The 19,912-nt window shown below is 41.7% G+C and overlaps 1 protein-coding gene across 2 annotated transcripts in view; it reads left to right on the top strand.

Annotated features, from left to right (window-relative positions):
- tapt1b (transmembrane anterior posterior transformation 1b) overlaps positions 1 to 15,742 on the top strand; it is a 192,169-nt gene extending 176,427 nt beyond the window's left edge. For both annotated transcript variants that reach the window (XM_085966535.1, XM_085966544.1), the window contains 2 exons: positions 6,431 to 6,591; positions 13,730 to 15,742. In XM_085966535.1, the coding sequence (XP_085822661.1) occupies positions 6,431 to 6,591; positions 13,730 to 13,959 (391 nt within the window). In that variant the 3' untranslated portion in view covers positions 13,960 to 15,742. The remainder of the gene's footprint in view (positions 1 to 6,430; positions 6,592 to 13,729) is intronic.
- Positions 15,743 to 19,912: the final 4,170 nt, after the last annotated feature.

Raw genomic sequence — 19,912 nt, 5'->3', positions numbered from 1 at the left:
TAAAATAAGATTTCCCTGTAACTGTTAAACACCCCATTTAAAATGCAGTTTACTTTCCATGAAAGCATTTACAGCACTTCAATTTTTGTGTGTAACATTAGAGTTTATGAAATGGCAGACAAATTGAAGAGGTAGCTGGATAGTCTAAAAATAATAAACATGATTCTATGCCATGAATCATAAAACTTGGAAATGTTTATGAAAATTATATCATTAAAGTACATTATTTAAGTTTCTGAAGTATTTAGGTAGTATTGTACCCCATGTGTCAGTTTACTGCACCAGATGCAGTTAATAGCAAAAGGGTTATGTATGAAAATGTTTTGTTGTAAATGCCCCAGTTTGCACCTGGAAGTGATCCACTTTGTTACTTGTGCTTTTTTCCCCAGTTGATGCTCCTCTGTGCACCATTGCCTTTTGATTTGCCCCTTTCGCCGTCTTTCGGATGTGACGTTAAACCGAGGCCCCGTCTGCTCTCTCGGGTGGACGTAAAGGATCCTATGGCACTCTTTCGAAGAAAAGCAGGGGAGTTATCCCCGGTGTCCTGGCCAATATTTATCCCTCAATCCACATAACAAAAACAGATTATCTGGTCATTATCACATTGCTGCTTGTGGGAGCTGGCTGGGCGCAAATTGGCTGCTGTGTTTCCCACATTACAACAGTGACTCCACTTCAAAAGTACTTTGTTGGCTGTAAAGCGCTTTGAGACGTCTGGTGGTCGTGTAAGGTGCTATATAAATGCAAGTCTTTCTTTCTATCTTTTTTTACCTCATCACTATATAAAATAAAAGCTGAAGTCTTTTATATAACCAGGATCCTATAATTCTATGACACCTCGAGGATGATTGTTGCAGCAACTAAACCAGATTCTTTGGCAAGAGCATGTAGCTTCTGCAGCATGGAGTAGAACACAGCTACAGGGTGCCTAGAGAAATTTTAAAATTAAAACCACTAAATGTCAGCAGGAAAAAATAAGGTGTTAAAACTATATACAGTGCAACATACACTTAAGTATCTACGGTCAGTCACAACAGGAATGCTCTATGGAGCAAGCAACAACCTTAGTTCAATATTTTGAATCAAATATAGTATGCCCACCCCCCATACTATATGAAATAGAAAGATAGGAGCAGGAGTAGGCCATTCGGCCCTTCAAGCCTGCTCCGCCATTCAATGAGATCATGGCTGATCATCCAAATTCAGTACCCTGTCCCTGCCTTCTCCCCATATCCCTTTAGCCTCAAGAAATATATCCCAACTCTTTCTTGAATATATTTAATGAACTGGCCTCCACCGCCCTCTGTGGCAGAGAATTCCACAGGTTCACCACTCTCTGGGTGAAGAAATTCCTCCTCATTTCAGTCCTAAATGGCTTACCCCTTATCCTTAGACTATGACCCCTGGTTCTGGACTCCCCGGCCATCAGAAACATCCTTTCTGCATCTAGTCTGTCCAGACCTGACAGAATTTTATAGGCTTCGATGAGATCCCCGCTCAATCTTCTAAACTCCAGTGAGTATAAGCCCAGTCGACACAATGTCTCCTCGTACGTCATTCCTGCCATCCCAGGTAAATGCCTGGTGAATCTTCGCAGCACTCCCTCCATGGCAAGAACGTCCTTCCTCAGGTAAGGTGACCAAAACTGTACACAATACTCAAGGTGCGGTCTCACCAAGGCCCTGTACAACTGCAGCAAGACATCCTTGTTCTTGTACTCGAACCCTCTTGCTACGAAGGCCAACATACCATTTGCCTTCTTAACCACCTGCATGCTTACCTTCAGCGACTGGTGTACAATAACACCCAGGTCTCTTTGCACTTCCCCTTCCACATATAGGATACAGACTTACAGCATTTGAAACAAATGACGGCTTCTCAGCATCAAGGGAGAGCATCAAATTAGAATCAGTAAATGAACCAGTGCTATAAATAATATTTAAAAGCCTGTGGGTATTATCATAAGATTGCCTCCCATAGATTAAACCCAATTGGGCTGACTGACTTGATCCAGTAGCTAAGTTGTTCAGAGTTGGCCAAATCATCATAATTGAGAACGGAAGTGTATTTCTAGAAGGCACATTCATGGCATCTTTCCCCCTTTTATTCAATTTGAGATATAGATGTCTTATTTGGTGTGGAGTCTGAATAACTGATAATGGAATTCATCCAATAAAAGAGGAACAGATTTTTGGACCAGTTTCTTCTAAAAGTCTGCTAGGAAGCTGTTGGAACAAGGTATTTTCCTGATTGTAGGGTGCGAACAGTGATAAGGTAGCGCTACTGACATCGAGGACAGCACTGTTACTTTCATCCATGTGGTGTAGCGCAAAACCATTCAATGTTGTCTGGATTGAGATAAGTGAAGTCATATAATCAAACCTGTACAAGTTATAGTAAAACTGTCAAAAATAGTGATTAAGTAATACAGTATCAGGATATTTTTTAATTCAACCGGACTTGGAGTTCATTGTGAGATGGTCAATCTAGCTTGCTGTCTTTTTTAGGTATAAGCTAGAAGACAACAATGGCTTGTCTCCATGCTTGTAATGGCAAGCATCAATAAATCAATGCCCTGCTGGAGGGGGGAAAATGAGTCTGATTCCCTATAAGTGTCCTGAAGGGTAGAGCAACTTTCTGTATTCTGAATAGTATTTTGTGCAGTTTTGTTATTGAATCCTTTCATCCAGTAGCTTCTTGGTAAATGTCCACTCTGTCTCCTATCTCCTAACCAATTACCAGCCCATGTCACAAGGTTACCATCCTCTGCGACTGTGACCTTGATGCTTTATTCCCCATCAGCCTTTCCACAGCGTTCCATATAATTGGCCATGCCAATCATCCCTAACGCCTCTCCTGCTTCTTTGCTTTGTCCACTTTCCCTTCACTCCACCACTGTGGGTAGAATGTTCAGCTGCCTTGGTCCTAATCTTTGGAACTTCTTCCTTCAATCGCTTTACTTTTCTCTCTACCTTTTTAAAAAATCTCCTCAAATTTTTGGTCATGCCTTCTAACCTCTTCCTTCCGGTTTGGTGACTTTCTTTTACACCTACTTGTGAAGCACCTCGGGACATTTTCTAAGAACATAAGAAATAGGAGCAGGAGTAGGCCATTTGGCCCTTCGAGCCTGCTCTGCCATTCAATAAGATCATGGCTGATCGTCTACCTCATCTCCACTTTCCTGCACTGTCCCATATCCTTGAATATACTCAACGACTGAGCTTCCACAGCCCTCTGGCATAGAGAATTCCAAAGATTCACCATTCTCTGAGTGAAGAAATTTCTCCTCATCTCAGTCCTAAATGTGACCCGTGGTTATAGACTCCCCAGCCAGGGGAAACATCCTCCCTGCATCTACCCTATCGAGCCCTGTAAGAATTTTGTATGTTTCAATGAGATCACCTCTCATTCTTCTAAACTCTAGAGAGTATAGGCCTAGTCTACTCCATCTCTCCTCGTAGAACAATCCCCCCATCCCAGGAACCAGTCCCATACTCCCTCTATGGCAAGTATATCCTTCCTTAGGTAAGGAGACCAAAACTGTACACAATACTCCAGGTGTGGTCTCACCAGGGCCCTATATAATTGCAGCAAGATGTCTTTACTCTTATACTCAAATCCTCTTGTAATAAAGGATAACATACCATTTGCTTTCCTAATTGCCTGCTGTACCTGCATGTTAACTTTCAGTGATTTGTGTACAAGAACACCCAGGTCCCTCTGAACATCAACATTTCCCAATCTCTCACCATTTAAAAAATACTCTGCTTTTCTATTTTTCCTACCAAAGTGGATAACTTCACATTTCTCTACATTATATTCCATTTGCCATGTTCTTGCCCACTCACTTAGCTTGTCTATATCCCCTTGAAGCCTCCTTGCATCCTCCTCACAACTTACATTCCCACCAAGCTTTGTATCATCAGCAAACTTGGATATATTATATTTGGTCCCCTCATCCAAATCATTGATGTAGATTGTGAATAGCTGAGGCCCAAGCACTGATCCTTGCGGTACCCCACTAGTTACAGCCTGCCAACCCGAAAATGACCCGTTTATTCCTACTCTCTGTTTTCTGTGGGTTAACCAATCCTCAATCCATGCTAGTATATAACCCCCAATCCTATGAGCCCTAATTTTGTGTAATAACCTCTTGTGTGGCACCTTATCGAATGCCTTCTGAAAATCCAAATACACCACATCCACTGGTTCCCCCTTATCTATTCTGCGAGTTACAATCTCAAAAATCCCGAATAGATTTGTCAAACATGACTTCCCTTTCATAAATCCGTGATGACTCTGCCCAATCCTATTATTATTTTCTAAGTGCCCTGTTACCACATCCTTAATAATAGATTCCAGCATTTTCCCTACTACTGATGTCAGGCTAACTGGTCTGTAGTTCCCCATTTTCTCTCTCCCTCCTTTCTTAAATAGTGGGGTTACATTTGCTACCTTCCAATCCGCAGGAACCGTTCTAGAATCTATGGAATTTTGGAAAATGGCAACCAATGCATCCACTATCTCTATAGCCAACTCTTTCAAAACCTTTGGATGTCGGCCATCAGGTCCAGGGGATTTATTGGCTTTCAGTTCTTATGTTAAAGGCGCAAAGTAAATGCAACTTGCTATTACTGCTACTATGTACCTCTATGAAGTCCCCTTAGTAACCTCCTTTCAAGGATGATTCACACAAGTTCCTCCATTCTTTCCACATAACTCAGTCCAGATGTTAGAAGAATCACAATACGAATTCCTCTGCACAGTTTTCAGTAGCTGAATGTCTCTCTTGTCATAGTGACAAGAACTGGATGCAGTACTTGAGGTATGGTGTAACTACAAGATTTCACAGTTAAGCATAACTTCCAAATGACCCTTAAGGATTACTTATTGGTGCATGTATACTCCTAACTGATGGATATTGTGGCACAGGTTTCCAGACTATTGCCTGTCTTATGTACTGCCTTTCAACATTTATCTCTGTTAATCAGGGGACAACCAGGTTTTAGCCTTTTAACTATAATGATGCTCCAATGCACCTTTACTTCTGGCTGGAGGTGGGGGCAGTCTCAATCAGCAGACTTTTTCTTGTATAGACCAAGGGAATGTGTGTGAATTTGCAGTTAGTTATATCACTTTCATGTTTAAATTGTGCAGTGTTGAATTATACATAATTGCAGTATTTGTCTTAGTCCTTAGTTTTATTTTATGTTGCGTGTAACATAGGTAGGTGGTTAACCATTTTTCGGAATTGATTTTGATTTGAATGAATTCAATTACTCACTAAACTCCAGCTCATACAAATTTCTGCTACCTGTATCCTGTCCTGCAACAGGCCCTACTCATCGCCCCTGTCCTCGTTGACCTACATTGCCTCCAGTCCCCCCAATGCCACAAATTTAAAATTCACACACGCATTTAAATCCTTCTACAGCCTTCTGCTCCCTACCTCTAACCACCTCCATACCTAACCCCCAACCCCCCTGAAATCTCTGTTCCTTTAACTCTAGCCTCTTGTGTACCTTCACTCCACCATTGCCAGCCGTGCCTTCAACTGCCCATGCCCCAAAGTCTGGAATTCTTTCCCTAAACCGTTCTGCCTTTCAGCCTCCTTCCTTTAAAACCTACCTGTTTGACCAAGCTTATGTCCACCTCTGCTAATATCTCACCCTTTGTCTTGGTGTCCTTTTTTCTGACTGCCTCTCTGTGAAGCACCTTGGGATGTTTTCTGTTAAAGATGTTATATAAATGCAAGTTGTTACCGTAGAGGATGAGTTTTAGTGCAGTTGCTTGGATAGAATGCTTTGTGCTCTTGTTGCCAGTTGTTTGCGCTAAACTGACATCTATAGTGGTATAAATTTTAAATGAAAACTGTACGGTCACCAAATCTCAGTTTGATTTAGTGGTCCAGTAGTGGGTGAACATTGGTAAATCCATTGTAACATCTGATGCCAGTAATACACCCTAGAATGCATGTTGAAATGGACCAGTATCAGTACAGTAGTATGTTTCAGAGGAAGCTGGAGTGCATAATTGTGTGTTAGGAGTATAAAAGTAGGTTTCTTGCCAGTTAGATTTATTTGACAAGGTGCTGAAAGTTTTCTGGGAATGCTTCTTTGAACAAATTCACATTTTGTTAATAAAAAGCCAAGCAGATATTCTGTTAAGGTAAAAATTGCCATATTGTATCTTGAGTCTGATGGCCATATTCAGAAGCCATTACGATGTGTCATTGCATTACAGTTTGAGATTCCATGTGAGGTATTATTGGTTGCAAAGATTATGCAGATTGTTTCCTAAAGAGGATTATGTAAGGCTTGATGGACATCTTTTGAGTTCAGCATGGACTGTTTGGCAGCAATAGATTACTTCTGGCTGCAGGTTTCCTTTACAATTGTAAACATAGTTTTTGTTTTTTTCCCCTTTCAAGGCTGATTGCACTTAAAGTTCTTAACAGCATTGTGTTGCTGGGGAAATCTTGCCAATATGTGAAAGAGGCCAAGATGGAGGAGAAACTGTTTCAAACCCCACCAGCCAGCACCCCTGGGAAACTTGCCAAAAAATCTGTCAGCAAAGTTAAACCACCTCAAGGTAATTAATTTTCATATGGCACCTACTTTTAGCATTTTATACCGAGACAAGACAATATTTTCAACATTTGGATGAGCTGAAGATAAATGCCCTAATAATGTAACTGTTTGTTTGCAAGATCAGTGTGTTCCCCAAATTATAACATAAGATATCTTTTGAATGCAAATGAACAACTTGAATGTCAGTTCAGTGATTTCTGACGCAGCAGCATTTCGGTTATATTTGGAAGCTACCCACTGAGACAAAGCAGATGATGGTGAGTGTCGTGAAGGTTTTCTATGGTAAGCTGCAGATTAATAGAATTAGGAGTAAGTCATATTTGATACATTTTTATACGGTTGCACTAGGCAATGGCATAGTAGTACTGGGCTGAAAAATCATGTTTCCTTTCCTTTGTGTGGGAATCATGCACTTTGTAAAAAAAAAAATTAAAAATCCTGTTTATGCTGCAATTTAATGCCCTTGAAGTGGAACACTGAATCATGAACCAGTAATCCACCTCAGATCTTCAGCCCAAAAATTCTGTACTTTAAACATAGGATTACATAGGTAATACGACACAGAAACAGGCCATTCGGCCCAAACAGCGTTTGTTTCACTCGAGCCTCCTCCCGTCTTTCCTCATGTAAATCTATCAGCCTAACCCACTATTCCCTTCTACCTCATGTGCTTATATAGCCTCCCCTTAAATGCATCTATACTTTTCCCTTCAACCACTCCCTGTGGTAGCGAGTTCCACATTCTCACCACTCTTTGGGTAAAGAAGTTTCTTCTGAATTCCCTATTGGATTTCTTGGTGACTATCTTATATTGATGGCCTCTAGTTATGCTCTACCCCACAAGTGGAAATATTCTCTCTCTACCCACCCTATCAAAACCTTTCATAATTTTAAAGACCTCTATTAGGTCACCCCTCAGCCTTTTCTTCAAGAGAAAAGAGATCCAGCCTGTTCATCCTTTCTTGATATGTGTACCCTCGCATTTCTGGTATCATCCTTGTAAATCTTCTCTGCACCCTCTCCAGTGCCTTTTTATAATATGGCAACCAGAACTGTACACAGTACTCCAAGTGTGGTCTAACCAAGGTTCGATACAGGTTTAGCATAACTTCCCTACTTTTCAATTCTATACCTCTAGAAATAAATCCGAGTGCTTGGTTTGCTTTTTTTATGCCCATTCTGCAAGTTTATTAATGTCCTCCTGTAATTTGTTGCAGTCCTCCTCAGTATTGACTATCTCCCCGCCCCCCCAAATTTGGTGTCATCCGCAAATTTAGAAATTGTGTTTTTGCTTCCAAAGTCTAAATCGTTAATATAAATTGTGAACAACAGAGGTCTCAGCACTGATCCTTGTGGAACACCACTACCCACCTTCTGCCACTGTGAATAGCTACCTGTTACCCCTACTCTATGCTTTCTGTCTTAAAGCCAGCTAGCTATCTATTCTGCTGCTTGCCCCGACTCCGCATTTTCTGACCTTGTTCATCAGTCTATTATGGGGTACCTTATCGAAGGCCTTTGAAAATCTAGATAAATGACGTCTACTGCATTACTATTGTCTACTCTCTCTGTTACCGTTTCAAAAAATTCAATGAGGTTGGTCAAGCAAGACTTTCCCTTTTGAAATCCATGCTGACTATTCATTACTCTGTTTTTGGCTCTGAGATGTTCTTCTATTTTCTCCTTTAGTAGGGATTCCATTATTTTTCCTACCACCGATGTTAAGCTGACTGGTCTATAATTCCCTGAACATGTTCTATCCCCCTTATTAAATATAGGTCTTACATTAGTTATCCGCCAGTCCTCTGGCACTACACCTTTTTGTAACATTATTAAATATGCGTAGTAATGCCTCTGCTATCTCTTCCCTAGATTCTTTTAAAATGTGTGGATGCAATCCATCCGGACCAGGGGTATTGAATTTGATTAGTTTATTTAATATATCCCCTCTTATTTTAAATGCACTTATTTCATTACTAACCTCATCATCCAATGTCATGTCCACCTGTTCTACCTCCCTGGTAAATACTGAAGCAAAATAATTATTTAATATTTCTGCCATTTTTCTATCATTATCTGTGGTATTAACCTGTCTATCCCTTAATGGCCCTATTCCCATCCCAACCTTTTTTTATTCATGTGCCTGTAAATATTTTACTATTTTGTTTTATGTTCCGTGATAATTTAATTTCATAGTTCCTCATAACCTTCCTAATTGTTTTTTTGACTTCCCTCCTAATCCCTTCATATTCTCCCTTATCATGCACTCCCCTGCTATCTATGTACTTAATGTATGCCTCTTTCCTTACCCTCAATTGTTCCCTTATGGCTTTATTCATCCATGGAGTCTCATTAGTGTTTAGTTTGTTCTTTCCTTTTAGTGGAATATATTGTTCCTGCACTCTGTTGAACACCGTTTTAAATGTTTCCCATTGCTGGTCTACATTGTTGTTTGCCAATATTATCGCTCATTTTATTTTCCCAAGTTCTATTCTCAGCCCCTCAAAATCAACTTTTCTCCAATCTATTACCCTGGTTTTCGTCATTCTTATGTCTCTCAGTTATCATCTTAAAGCGTATTATACAGGAAACTTTCTGGTATCCAGCACGGCCGGGACCGACGTGGTGCCGGTTCATCAACAATTCCGGATCACCGAACGCTAAAGTAAAAGATACGGAGCTCAGAGCTCCGTATAAAGCAACAAACTCTGTTGCTGCTTCAAAACAATCTGCACACGTTGCAAGTGTCTCTGTAGCTTAGCAACAGCTTCAGCTACACCCTTGCACAGCAACAAATGGAGTAAAAAAAGTAATAAAAGTAAAAAAAAAGTTACCTGAACCGACTCCTGAATTTTGCCGGTGGATAGAGCGTTCCGGTTATTTAGCGGCCGGTTAATCGAAAGTTTCCTGTATTATGGTCACTGTTGCCTAGATGGTCCCCTAATTTTATTTCTCTTATCTGCTCCGGTTCATTCCCAATTACTAGATCCAATAGCGAATCTTTCCTTATTGAGCTTTTTACATATTGGGTTAGAAAGGAGCCCTGTACACATTGTAGGAACTCCATTCCCTTATCCCCATTACTTACCTTTTCTGTCCAATTAATATCAGGGTAGTTGAAATCCCCCATGATTATTATATTTTTTTTACACATTTCGCTAATTTGTCTGCATATTTCTTCCTCCACCTCCCTTCCACTATTAGGTGGTCTGTAGACTACACCTATTAGTGTGATTGATCCTTTATTATCTTTTATCTCTATCCATATGGATTCTATTTTTGCCTTGCTGATAGCTGCGTTACTTTTTTTCTACTGCTATTATCTTATCCCTAATAAGTACAGCTACTCCACCTCCCCTTTTTCCCCTCTCTATCTTTTCTAAATATTTTATACCCTGCAATGTTTAATTCCCAGTCCTGATTTTTCTGTAGCCGTGTCTCAGTAATCCCTACTATGTCTGGTTCCTCGTAACGCATGATTGCCTCCAGCTCCCCTGTTTCATTACGGACACTATGTGCATTGCTGTACAGACAGATTAACTCATTTTTAATAGGATTTCCTCTCACTTTATGTTTAACCATCTTTTTAGACTCCTGTTCTATAACTCTATTTATTCCCTTGCAATCAATGTCCTCCCTTACTTTATTCTTTCCTATGCTCTCTTTTCCTATTTTGTTTATAATTAGACTGGTTACGTTTCTTGTAGATCCCTCCCCCCCCCCCCCCCCCTTCTTACCAATTTAAAGCATATCAAATACATTTAATTAGTAGTTTATCAGTTAAATTGATCACAATTGCAGTGGTTATTACATGATGTGATTATAAATCTTATTTTAGCACAAGTATCTGTGTTGTATAGAATTCTGCATGCTGAATTGATATCGGAGCTGTGGAGTTTCACACCATTATTAAGGCCTTCGCTCTGTGTTATGATCACAGCCTTCATTTACATATTACACAGTAGAGTTACACAGTATTTATAAGACAGAGAAACAGGCCATTCGGCCCAACTGGCCTATGTCGGTGTTTATGCTCCACACGAGCCTCCTCCCATCCCTCTTCATCTAACCCCATCAACATAACCTTCTGTTCCTTTCTCCTTCGTGTGTTTATCTAGTTTTCTCTTAAATGTATCTATGCTTTTCGGCTCAACTACTCTTTGTGGTAGCGAGTTCCACATTCATAGAAACATAGAAGATCGGAGCAGGAGTAGGCCATTCGGCCCCTCGAGCCTGCTCCACCATTCAATGAGATCATGGCTGATCATCCAAACTCAGTACCCTGTCCCTGCCTTCTCCCCATATACCTTGATCCCTTTAGCCTTAAGAAATATATCTAACTCCTTCTTGAATATATTTAATGAATTGGCCTCAACTGCCTTCTCTGGTAGAGAATTCCACAGGTTCACCACTCTCTGGGTGAAGAAATTCCTCCTCATCTCTGTCCTAAATGGCTTTCCCCTTATCTTTAGACTGTGACCCCTGGTTCTGGACTCCCCCGCCATCGGGAACATCTTTCCTGCATCTAGTCTGTCTAGTCCTGTTAGAATTTTATAAGTTTCAATGAGATCCCCTCTCATTCTTCTAAACTCCAGTGAGTATAAGCCCAATCGACCCAATCTCTCCTCATATGTCATTCCTGCCATCCCAGGTATCAGTCTGGTGAATCTTCGCTGAACTCCCTCCATGGCAAGAACATCCTTCCTCAGATAAGGCGACCAAAACTGCACACAATACTCAAGGTGTGGTCTCACTAAGGCCCTGTACAACTGCAGCAAGACATCCTTGTTCCTGTACCCGAATCCTCTCACTACGAAGGCCAACATACCATTTGCCTTCTTAACCGCCTGCTGCACCTGCATGCTTACCTTCAGCGACTGGTGCACAAGGACACCCAGGTCTCGTTGCACTTCCCCTTCTCCCAATCTATTGCCGTTCAGATAATAATCTGCCTTCCTGTTTTTGCCACCAAAGTGGATAACCTCGCATTTATCCACGTTATATTGCATCTGCCATACATCTGCCCAATCACCCAACCTGTCCAAATCATACTGGAGTTTCTCGGCATCCTCCTCACAGCACACATGCCCACCCAGCTTTGTGTCGTCTGCAAACTTGGAGATATTACATCTAGTTTCCTCGTCTAGATCATTAATATATATTGTGAATAGCTGGGGTCCTGGCACTGATCCCTGCGGTACCCCACTAGTCACTGCCTGCTACTCGGAAAAAGAGCCGTTTATTCCAACTCTTTGCTTCCTGTCTGCCAGCCAGTTCTCTATCCAAGTCAGTACCTTGCCCCCAATCCCATGTGCTTTAACTTTACACGCTAATCTCTTATGCGGGACCTTATCGAAAGCCTTCTGAAAGTCCAAATACACCACATCCACTGGTTCTCCTTTATCTATTTTACCAGTTACATCCTCAAAAAATTCCATTAGCTTAGTCAAGCATTTTCTAGTAGATTCTCACCTATCTTTTCAACATCAGTGAGACAAAGATTAGTTGAAGCTGATAATGAGATTGGAAACATGATGTAATTTAAGTTTTGTATTGGTAGTACTGTTTTATTTTCTGAATAACTAATAATGGGGAAAAAAAATTCTGATCACATATTTCAGCTCAGATTACTCTGTAGTTTTCTTCCAACAACATAGGGTCCTGTTTGTATCCAGATTGATATTTTTTAGTACTGTATAATCCAAAGCCTTGCATATAGCGCATGTTGGACTTTAAATGTAAACATCACACTTTAAACATGTCTGTAGCATGAAAAATTATCCATCATATTTGTCTGACTGATCGAGTTACCATTATCTATTAAGTTAACTATGTTGACTTGTTCAGATATAAACAGGTTTAAAAAAATACTAATCAGGAACCAGCAAGCTACACAAAATCAATCATGTCAAATGCTTAATTCCCCTCCCACCCTTCATTACTAATCTGGAACCAGCAACTGCCACAAAAAACAAATTAAATTGCTTACAATATTTTTCAGTTGTCCTTTCAGCTGCTATGTTTGTTTTCAAGCTTATTTACATATAAAAATGAAAACATACAATTACAAAATGAAATTTGTAAAGAAATAATCATTATTAACGAAAAATTTCACTATTTTATCTGGATAATACCTACAGTAACTGCCTCTGGGACCTGGGGCTTAAGTTCTATTGCCTTCCACAGATTATATTGCTCATTTGGGCCTTCCTATCAATAATTCTTTCCTTTGCGTATACTTCACCTTTTGACAATTAGAAAACTGTCATTTTTATGCCTGATAAAATCTCTCTGTGTTAAGTGGTCACATTCATTCATTTGCTGTTTGTGGGACTTTGCTATATGCAAAATATCTACCGTGTTTGCCTTCATGACAAGTGACTGCATTTAAAAAAAAAATGTTCTATTGCTGTGAAGTACTTGGAGACCCCCCTGAGGACATGAACTCGCCCTCTGTAAATGCAGATTCTTTACCCCTTGACTGTTCAGTTGGCGCCAGTCCCAAAAGTGCCCCCGCATCCTAGACTTTTACCTAATGGAGTTCCTACACACCCACTCATTCTTGCCTAGAGTACTACCAGGCCATACATCACCCTCTGTAGTCCCAAACTCCAGTCTCAGGTTAGCCACACCCTCCTATCCACCTGTCCTCTCCTCTTATTCCCATTTGTGTCAACCCTAGCCACCCCTCAATCCATGATACATATACATACAAACAAACACACCACTAAATTATGGATTCTTCTAGTTACTTTTTTTAATTGTTTTATGTCAGTTTAGTGTAGTTCTTGGGGGAAATGCAAACTAGTATTGATAGTAATTTTTGCTATTGGAACACAGAGACAAGGAATTGTAGGTCTAAAGTCTTCCAAATATTAATGTAATTTGAGATCTACATTTTAGTGTAACAAAATCTCATGTATAAATTACAGAAAATAGTTCTGCTACTTTTTGACCTTGTTTTGTATGTTAATTTAGTATCTTATGTAGGAAATCCTGTTGAGATACAATCAGAATGTTTACAAGCATTTTACCATGGAGGGAGGTATGTTTATGTTAAAATAAAGGATTTGGCATAATGTCTTAATGTATTGGCATTCATTTGCAAAACCTATAATGTGATCAATTCACTTTGACAGGTATTTCAGCAGAAGAAATGCAATCAGAGTCTATCATTAGCCAGCCTGTATCCCGATCAGAAAGTGTATCAACGCTAGTCTCGACCAGCAGTTCTGACCAGTTTCTTACAACCCCCGATGTAGAGGACAAAGGAGTACCACAGGAAAAATCTGATGGCAAGCATCGTTCTTCAAAAGAAGATCTACTAGAAATAGATAGGTTCACAATTTGTGGGAATCGGATTGATTGATTTTTGCACACTTTAACCTTTAGAAGAGCTGCTTCGGATGTAAGCCTTTGCATGGCAAACTGAACGCTGTCAAGCTTGACAAAATATAAAGGTTCGAAAGCTGCCAAAGGAGGCACTGATCAGGAATATTTATTGAAATCTTTATAATTTATTAATGACTCAAACCAAAATATATTTTACCTGTTTTTTCCATCTCTGTTTGGAAATGTTTGGTTTGGAATAGGCCATTTTGGTTTGTGTATCAATTTCCTGTGGCAAAGGAAGAAAACCTTTTGGTTGGTTTCTGTGGAGACCTGGCAGATAAATGCTTTCAAAACAGCTTTCTCTACAGCTGTGTGGATTCTTTGTGCAATATTTCTTGCCACTTGTGATGCAATTACACCTTCAAAAAGTGATGCGAGCATACAGCCAGATAACTCTTTTGGCTTTTTAAAATGTTTTCAACAACATTCACTTATACTTACAGGCTTTCATTGTACAGAGTTGTGCCTGCTGCAGTGATTTTTTTTTAAAAGAAATTCTAATCCTATATAGCTGTTAGGTGATGCTGACCCAAAAACATTTCCGTTGAAGTTTACAATTATTTCTGAAGGAGCTTCAATTACAAAAGTGGAGATGTAGGCGTTCTTGATAAAGAAAATGTTGATACAAGTGGATCCTCTTAAAGGAATTATCTGCATATAGTACATTATATTTTTTTCTAGGTACAGAAAACTGCTCAAATACACGGGGATTACTTACCTCCTGAAAGAGAGAAAAAAATTCTCATGATCCTTTCAAAAGGTTCCATCCAGAACATTAAAATGTTATATCTTTCAGATGCTGGTGAAGCTGCTGTGTGCTTCTGGCATTTTTGGCTTTTATGTCAGATTTCCATCATTCATGATTTTTCTTGCTCTATCCTAAGAATTGTGTTTATAGTAAAATAGAAAAATTGGAGATCAAAGTTTTTCAATTTAGCAAGCTATGTATTGGGAAGTGATGAAACACACAAGATATAGTTCTGAAGGAGTTTAAGAAGAAAGTTATAAATTGGTAAGAGGCAGAAGAGGGTAATTTTCCCATGTCTGCACATAGGAAAGAAAGTGAGCAAGATCCACAAATAACTAGTTCTACATGTATGCAGAACATCTTTTTAAGTGAACAGCATTAATCTATTATAGTTCATGTCTGTGCATTGCTTATTTGTATTTTTTTTGCACTAAAGACCATAATGTCTTAGTTCAAGGTTTCATGAAAAACTTAATTACACAACTTTCTTCATTTTAACAGCTTAAAAAGCTTGTTTTGCAAGAAATATTTCATGTTAAGTGGTCTAACTGAAGCAGCGCCAACAAATCTGAATGAATTGGCTTATTGTTTAGTTAATTTGGGGGTGTTATCAAGGTGCAAATATTCAAATTTCAAATAAGAAACCATGAATTTGACCCTCTACTCACTTCCAAGGTAACTGCAAACGGATTTATGGCTGAAATTTATAATGGCACCAAATATTCCGTATCTTTTTATAATTAGTACATCTTGTAAAAGAACAATGCTGAATAAATATCTTTTTGTAACACCAATTGTTTGTTTATTTGTATATGTAACATAATTAAAGCCCATCATAATGAACAATTAAAATCTTTGTCAAAGAACTACATAGGTACAATTCTAGATTCAAGCCTTCTGTTAAATGCAGCTGAAGGTTGATTCTACTATCTTTACACGGGGGTCTGTTTTGCACAGCGTGTTGTTTTGTAGTCCTAACTGAATAAACTATTTGCTAGAATACTTTTATAAAGGGAGTTTTCCTGTCCACTCTTTTAACTGACTTTATTTTGCATGACTCGCCATGCGAAATAGCATTGTCCCTACGAGCATTGATTGTTGTATGCACAAGTTTAAATGATCATTTGCCAAGCTTAAAACAAAAAATGGTGACTATTGGCATCTGAAAGCAAAAATATGAATTAACATTTTGGACGGAGATCATTTAATAAATTTTGTTTCAGGATCTCCACCCGAAACTTTAATCTGTCTCTTACGAAGTGCTGATGGACCTATTGTGTACTTCAAACATTATGTTTTCAAGATTTCCAATATTTAGTTTTTCTTACCTAGCTGCTGACCTGTTGGTACTTGAGTGCCATTTCTCCAACTCTTTCTGTGCTTCCAGCAATTGCCAGGATGAAACTTGTGGGCTAAGTGGCGTTAACCTATTGTTCCATCTTTATAAGTATATATTTATGTAAAATTGTGCCCAGTATTTATAAAACTGAAAAAGAGATGTTCTTAAAATGACACATATATCCAGTTATCTTTTTAAAATCAAATATTTCAGATGGGGGTTTAAGAAGGATGACGCTCAATCTTTTATCCTTTGTCTTTGGTCCCCGCCACAAGCTCCATTCCCTGGCCACCGATTCCATTCCTGTCCCTGGCAACTGCCTGAACCTGAACCAGACAGTTTGCAACCTTGGGGTTGTGTTCGACCCCGAGCTGAACTTCTGACCACATATCCGCTCCATCACTAAGACTGCCTACCTTCATAACATTGTCCAACTCTGCCCCTGCCTCAGTTTATCTGCTGCTGAAACCCTCACCCATGCCTTTGTTACCTCCAGCCTTGACTACGTCAATCCTCTCCTGGTTGGCCTGTCATCTTCCACCCTACATAAACAAGTGCTCATCCAAAACTCTGCTGCCATATCTTAACTGTCACCAAGTCCTGTTGACTCATCACCCCTTTGCTGATTTACACATGCTCCGGTCCGGCAACACCTCAATTTTAAAATTCTCATTTTGTTTTCAAATCCCTCCATGGCCTCGCCCCTCCCTATCTCTGTAATCTCCTCCAGCCCTACAAGTCTTCAAGATCTCTGCGCTCCTCCAATTCTGGCATCATGTGCATCCCTGATTTTAATTGCTCCACCATTGTCGGCCGTGCTTTCAGCTGCCGAAGCTCTGGAATTACCTCCCTAAACACCTCTACTTCTCTCTCCTCCTATAAGATGCTCCTAAAACCTACCTCTGTGACCAAGCTATTGGTCATCTGTCCTGATATCTTCTTTGGCTCAGTGTCAAATTTTGATTGATCACGCTCTTGTACCTTGGAATGTTTTGCCACGTTAAAGGAGCTATATAAATGCAGCTTCTTGTTGCTTGTTGTCCAAAAAACACAATGGGCTGAATTCTAGCACTCAAAGACGTTTCAAATTTTAAAAATCTGAAGCCCGACTCCAACCTGCCACTTCTGGGTTTTACAGAGGCAAAACGAGGGCGGGCAACCAACCTGCTCCCAGGAGGTGGTTTGGCAATTTAAATATTTTAAGGAGGCTAGCAGCCTCTACTTTAACCTGCCTTGCAGCTTTTACAGTGGGCGGGTGGTTTTCCCAGGCCTCAGGAAACTCGGCAGCTGAAGTGAGGCGAGGACAGCTTAGGAGAGAAGGTAAATGCCTTCACAGTACTGCTTGTGAGTCAGGAGAAACAGGAGTGTTTCCCCCCCCCCCCCCCCCACCCCAGCAGCCCTCCCACCATAAAGTCCCCAGGGTTGGGGATCAGACGGGGCCCTCCGCACCCCTGGTATTGGGGATCGGACCTAACTGCTTCAGAGTGCTCCCCGCCTGACTTCCAGGTGGGGAACTTGTCAGGGCCAAAAGACACATGCTGTGGAGTTAAAATTCCACAGCAGGCGGGAAAACCTGGACTTCCAGGTTTCCCGTCCGTAACCCACCCCGTTAATAACCAGGCCAATGAACCTGCCTTTAGTGCTGTATTGTCTGTAATATATATTTGCAAATGGGCAACTATGTTAGATAATCATTGGCTGAAATCCATACCTTGCTGCAGCAAAATGTCTAACTCTTTGGCCGCAAAATTTGGCACCTTAGCGCCGATAGTTACGGTCAGTTTTTTTTTTTAAATGATGTCCGCGCACTTCCGGTGCAGCTCACACTGTTCGCCATTTTGGTGAGAGCGATACCGCTGGCGGTTTGTGAGTGCGGCGGCAGTATGCAGAGCAGACAGATCATGGCATCAGTCAGCGTGCAACGTTGATTTGACGCACGACCTGCCATTTTTGACGTCTGGGCACCATTCAATGCCCTCCTAAACACACACAGCTGAATGTGCGTTCAGCTGCACGAGGGAACCCCCACCAGTGCTATTTAAAGGGTGTGGTAAACCACTGTTATTGTATCCTACTGTTATCGTTATTGCATATTGTTACCTCTGGTTGGTGCTGTGTACCAATGCATGCCTCAGCTGGCTCCGCCCACATGACCAGGTATAAAGGTGGGTGTTTCGGCAACTTCCTCCTTGGAACCAGTTGGCCACGAGAGGCATGCTCTGTTCTTTAGTTAATAAAAACCTTTTCATTACTTTCCTAATTCATCGCCTTTTATGGAGCAATTGATAAGCGTATCAATTTTATTAACTAAAAGTAAAATGTCGACACCTGAACAGCAACAACAGCAGGCGTTGCTGCGAGCCCTCAGACCAGCATGCCTGGACCTCGACCCTCAAGCAGCGGGTTCATCGACCAATTTCGAACACTGGCTGAGCTGCTTTGCATCCTTCCTAGAAGCCTCCGCCGTGACATCGGAGAACAAACTAAAAGTTTTGACCGCCCAGGTGAGCCCTCCAGTATATACACTCATCCGGGACGCTACTACGTACACGGCGGCCCTCGAACTACTGAAAGGGCAATACACGCGCCCAGTGAACACGATTTACGCCAGACACCTCTTGGGATCCCGCAGGCAGCAACCAGGGGAATCGGTAGAGGCATTTTTACGGGTGTTACAGACACTCTGCAGGGACTGCGACTGTAAGGAGGTAACGGCTGCGGGGCACGTGGAGGGACTTACCTGTGATGCCTTCGTTAGGGGCCTCCAGTCCGACTACTCCCGGCAGAGACTGCTCGAAAGCAAGGAGCTCGACCTGAAGACGGCCGTAGCCCTTGCGCTCTCGTTAGATGCGGCCCACCGAAACCTCAAAGCATACTCACGTAACGGCGCCGCGCCATGGCCATCGCGACCTTGGGACATGGGACCGCCGCCCCCGGTACCAACTGCTGCAGCGGTGTCCCGAAATCAACCGGGACCACCGCCCCCGGTACCAACTGCAGCGATGCCCCGTAACCAGGCCCAAAAATGCTATTTCTGTGGCCAGTTAAAACACCCTAGAGCGCGCTGCCCGGCTAAGACCGCTACCTGCTCGGGCTGCGGGAAGAAAGGCCATTACGCCAATGCCTGCAGGGGGAAACCCGCGAACGCCAGCAGCGCCGCGTGCGAACCGTGGGGGCAGCCATCTTATCCGCCATTTTGTGCACCTCCGGCCGCGTGGGGACCTGAATCATGGCCGCCGCCATTTTGTCCGCCGCACTCAACCGCCATCTTGTCTCCGGACTCAACCACCGTCTCGTCAGACGACCATATCGACTCACTAAGCCATACACTGGCCTCCGTTACGCTGGATCAAGCCCTGCCTCATCATCTGTCCAGGTCCATGATGGACATCACGGTAAACGGCCGCGCCACCACTTGCCTATTTGACAGCGGGAGCACAGAGAGTTTTATTCACCCCGACACGGTACGTAGCCACTCCCTCACGGTCCTGCCAACGCGCCATCGGATTTCTATGGCGTCTAAGTCCCATTCAATGGACGTCGGCGGCTACTGTGTGGTGACCCTTTCGGTTAGGGGCACAGAATATAAAAATTTTAAACTTCTTGTCCTGCCCCGTCTTTGCGCTGCCGTGCTGCTAGGGTTGGATTTTCAGTGCCACCTTAAAAGTGTCACATTAGCATACGGTGGACCCCTCCCCCCACTCACAGTCTGCAACCAACACCTTTTAAATCGCCCGCCGCACACCACTTGCAGCCTTTCCACACTCAAAGTCCCCCCCCCCCCTTGTTCGCTAACCTCACCCGCGACTGTAAACCCATCGCTACCAAGAGCAGGCGGTACAG

This window comes from Somniosus microcephalus, chromosome 2 (genome assembly GCF_052327205.1).
Source record: "Somniosus microcephalus isolate GS21.2 chromosome 2, FLI_Smic_1.0, whole genome shotgun sequence".
Classification (NCBI taxonomy): domain Eukaryota; kingdom Metazoa; phylum Chordata; class Chondrichthyes; order Squaliformes; family Somniosidae; genus Somniosus; species Somniosus microcephalus.
Note: the sequence above shows the minus strand (reverse complement) of the source record. Positions and strands in the feature narration are given on the sequence as shown.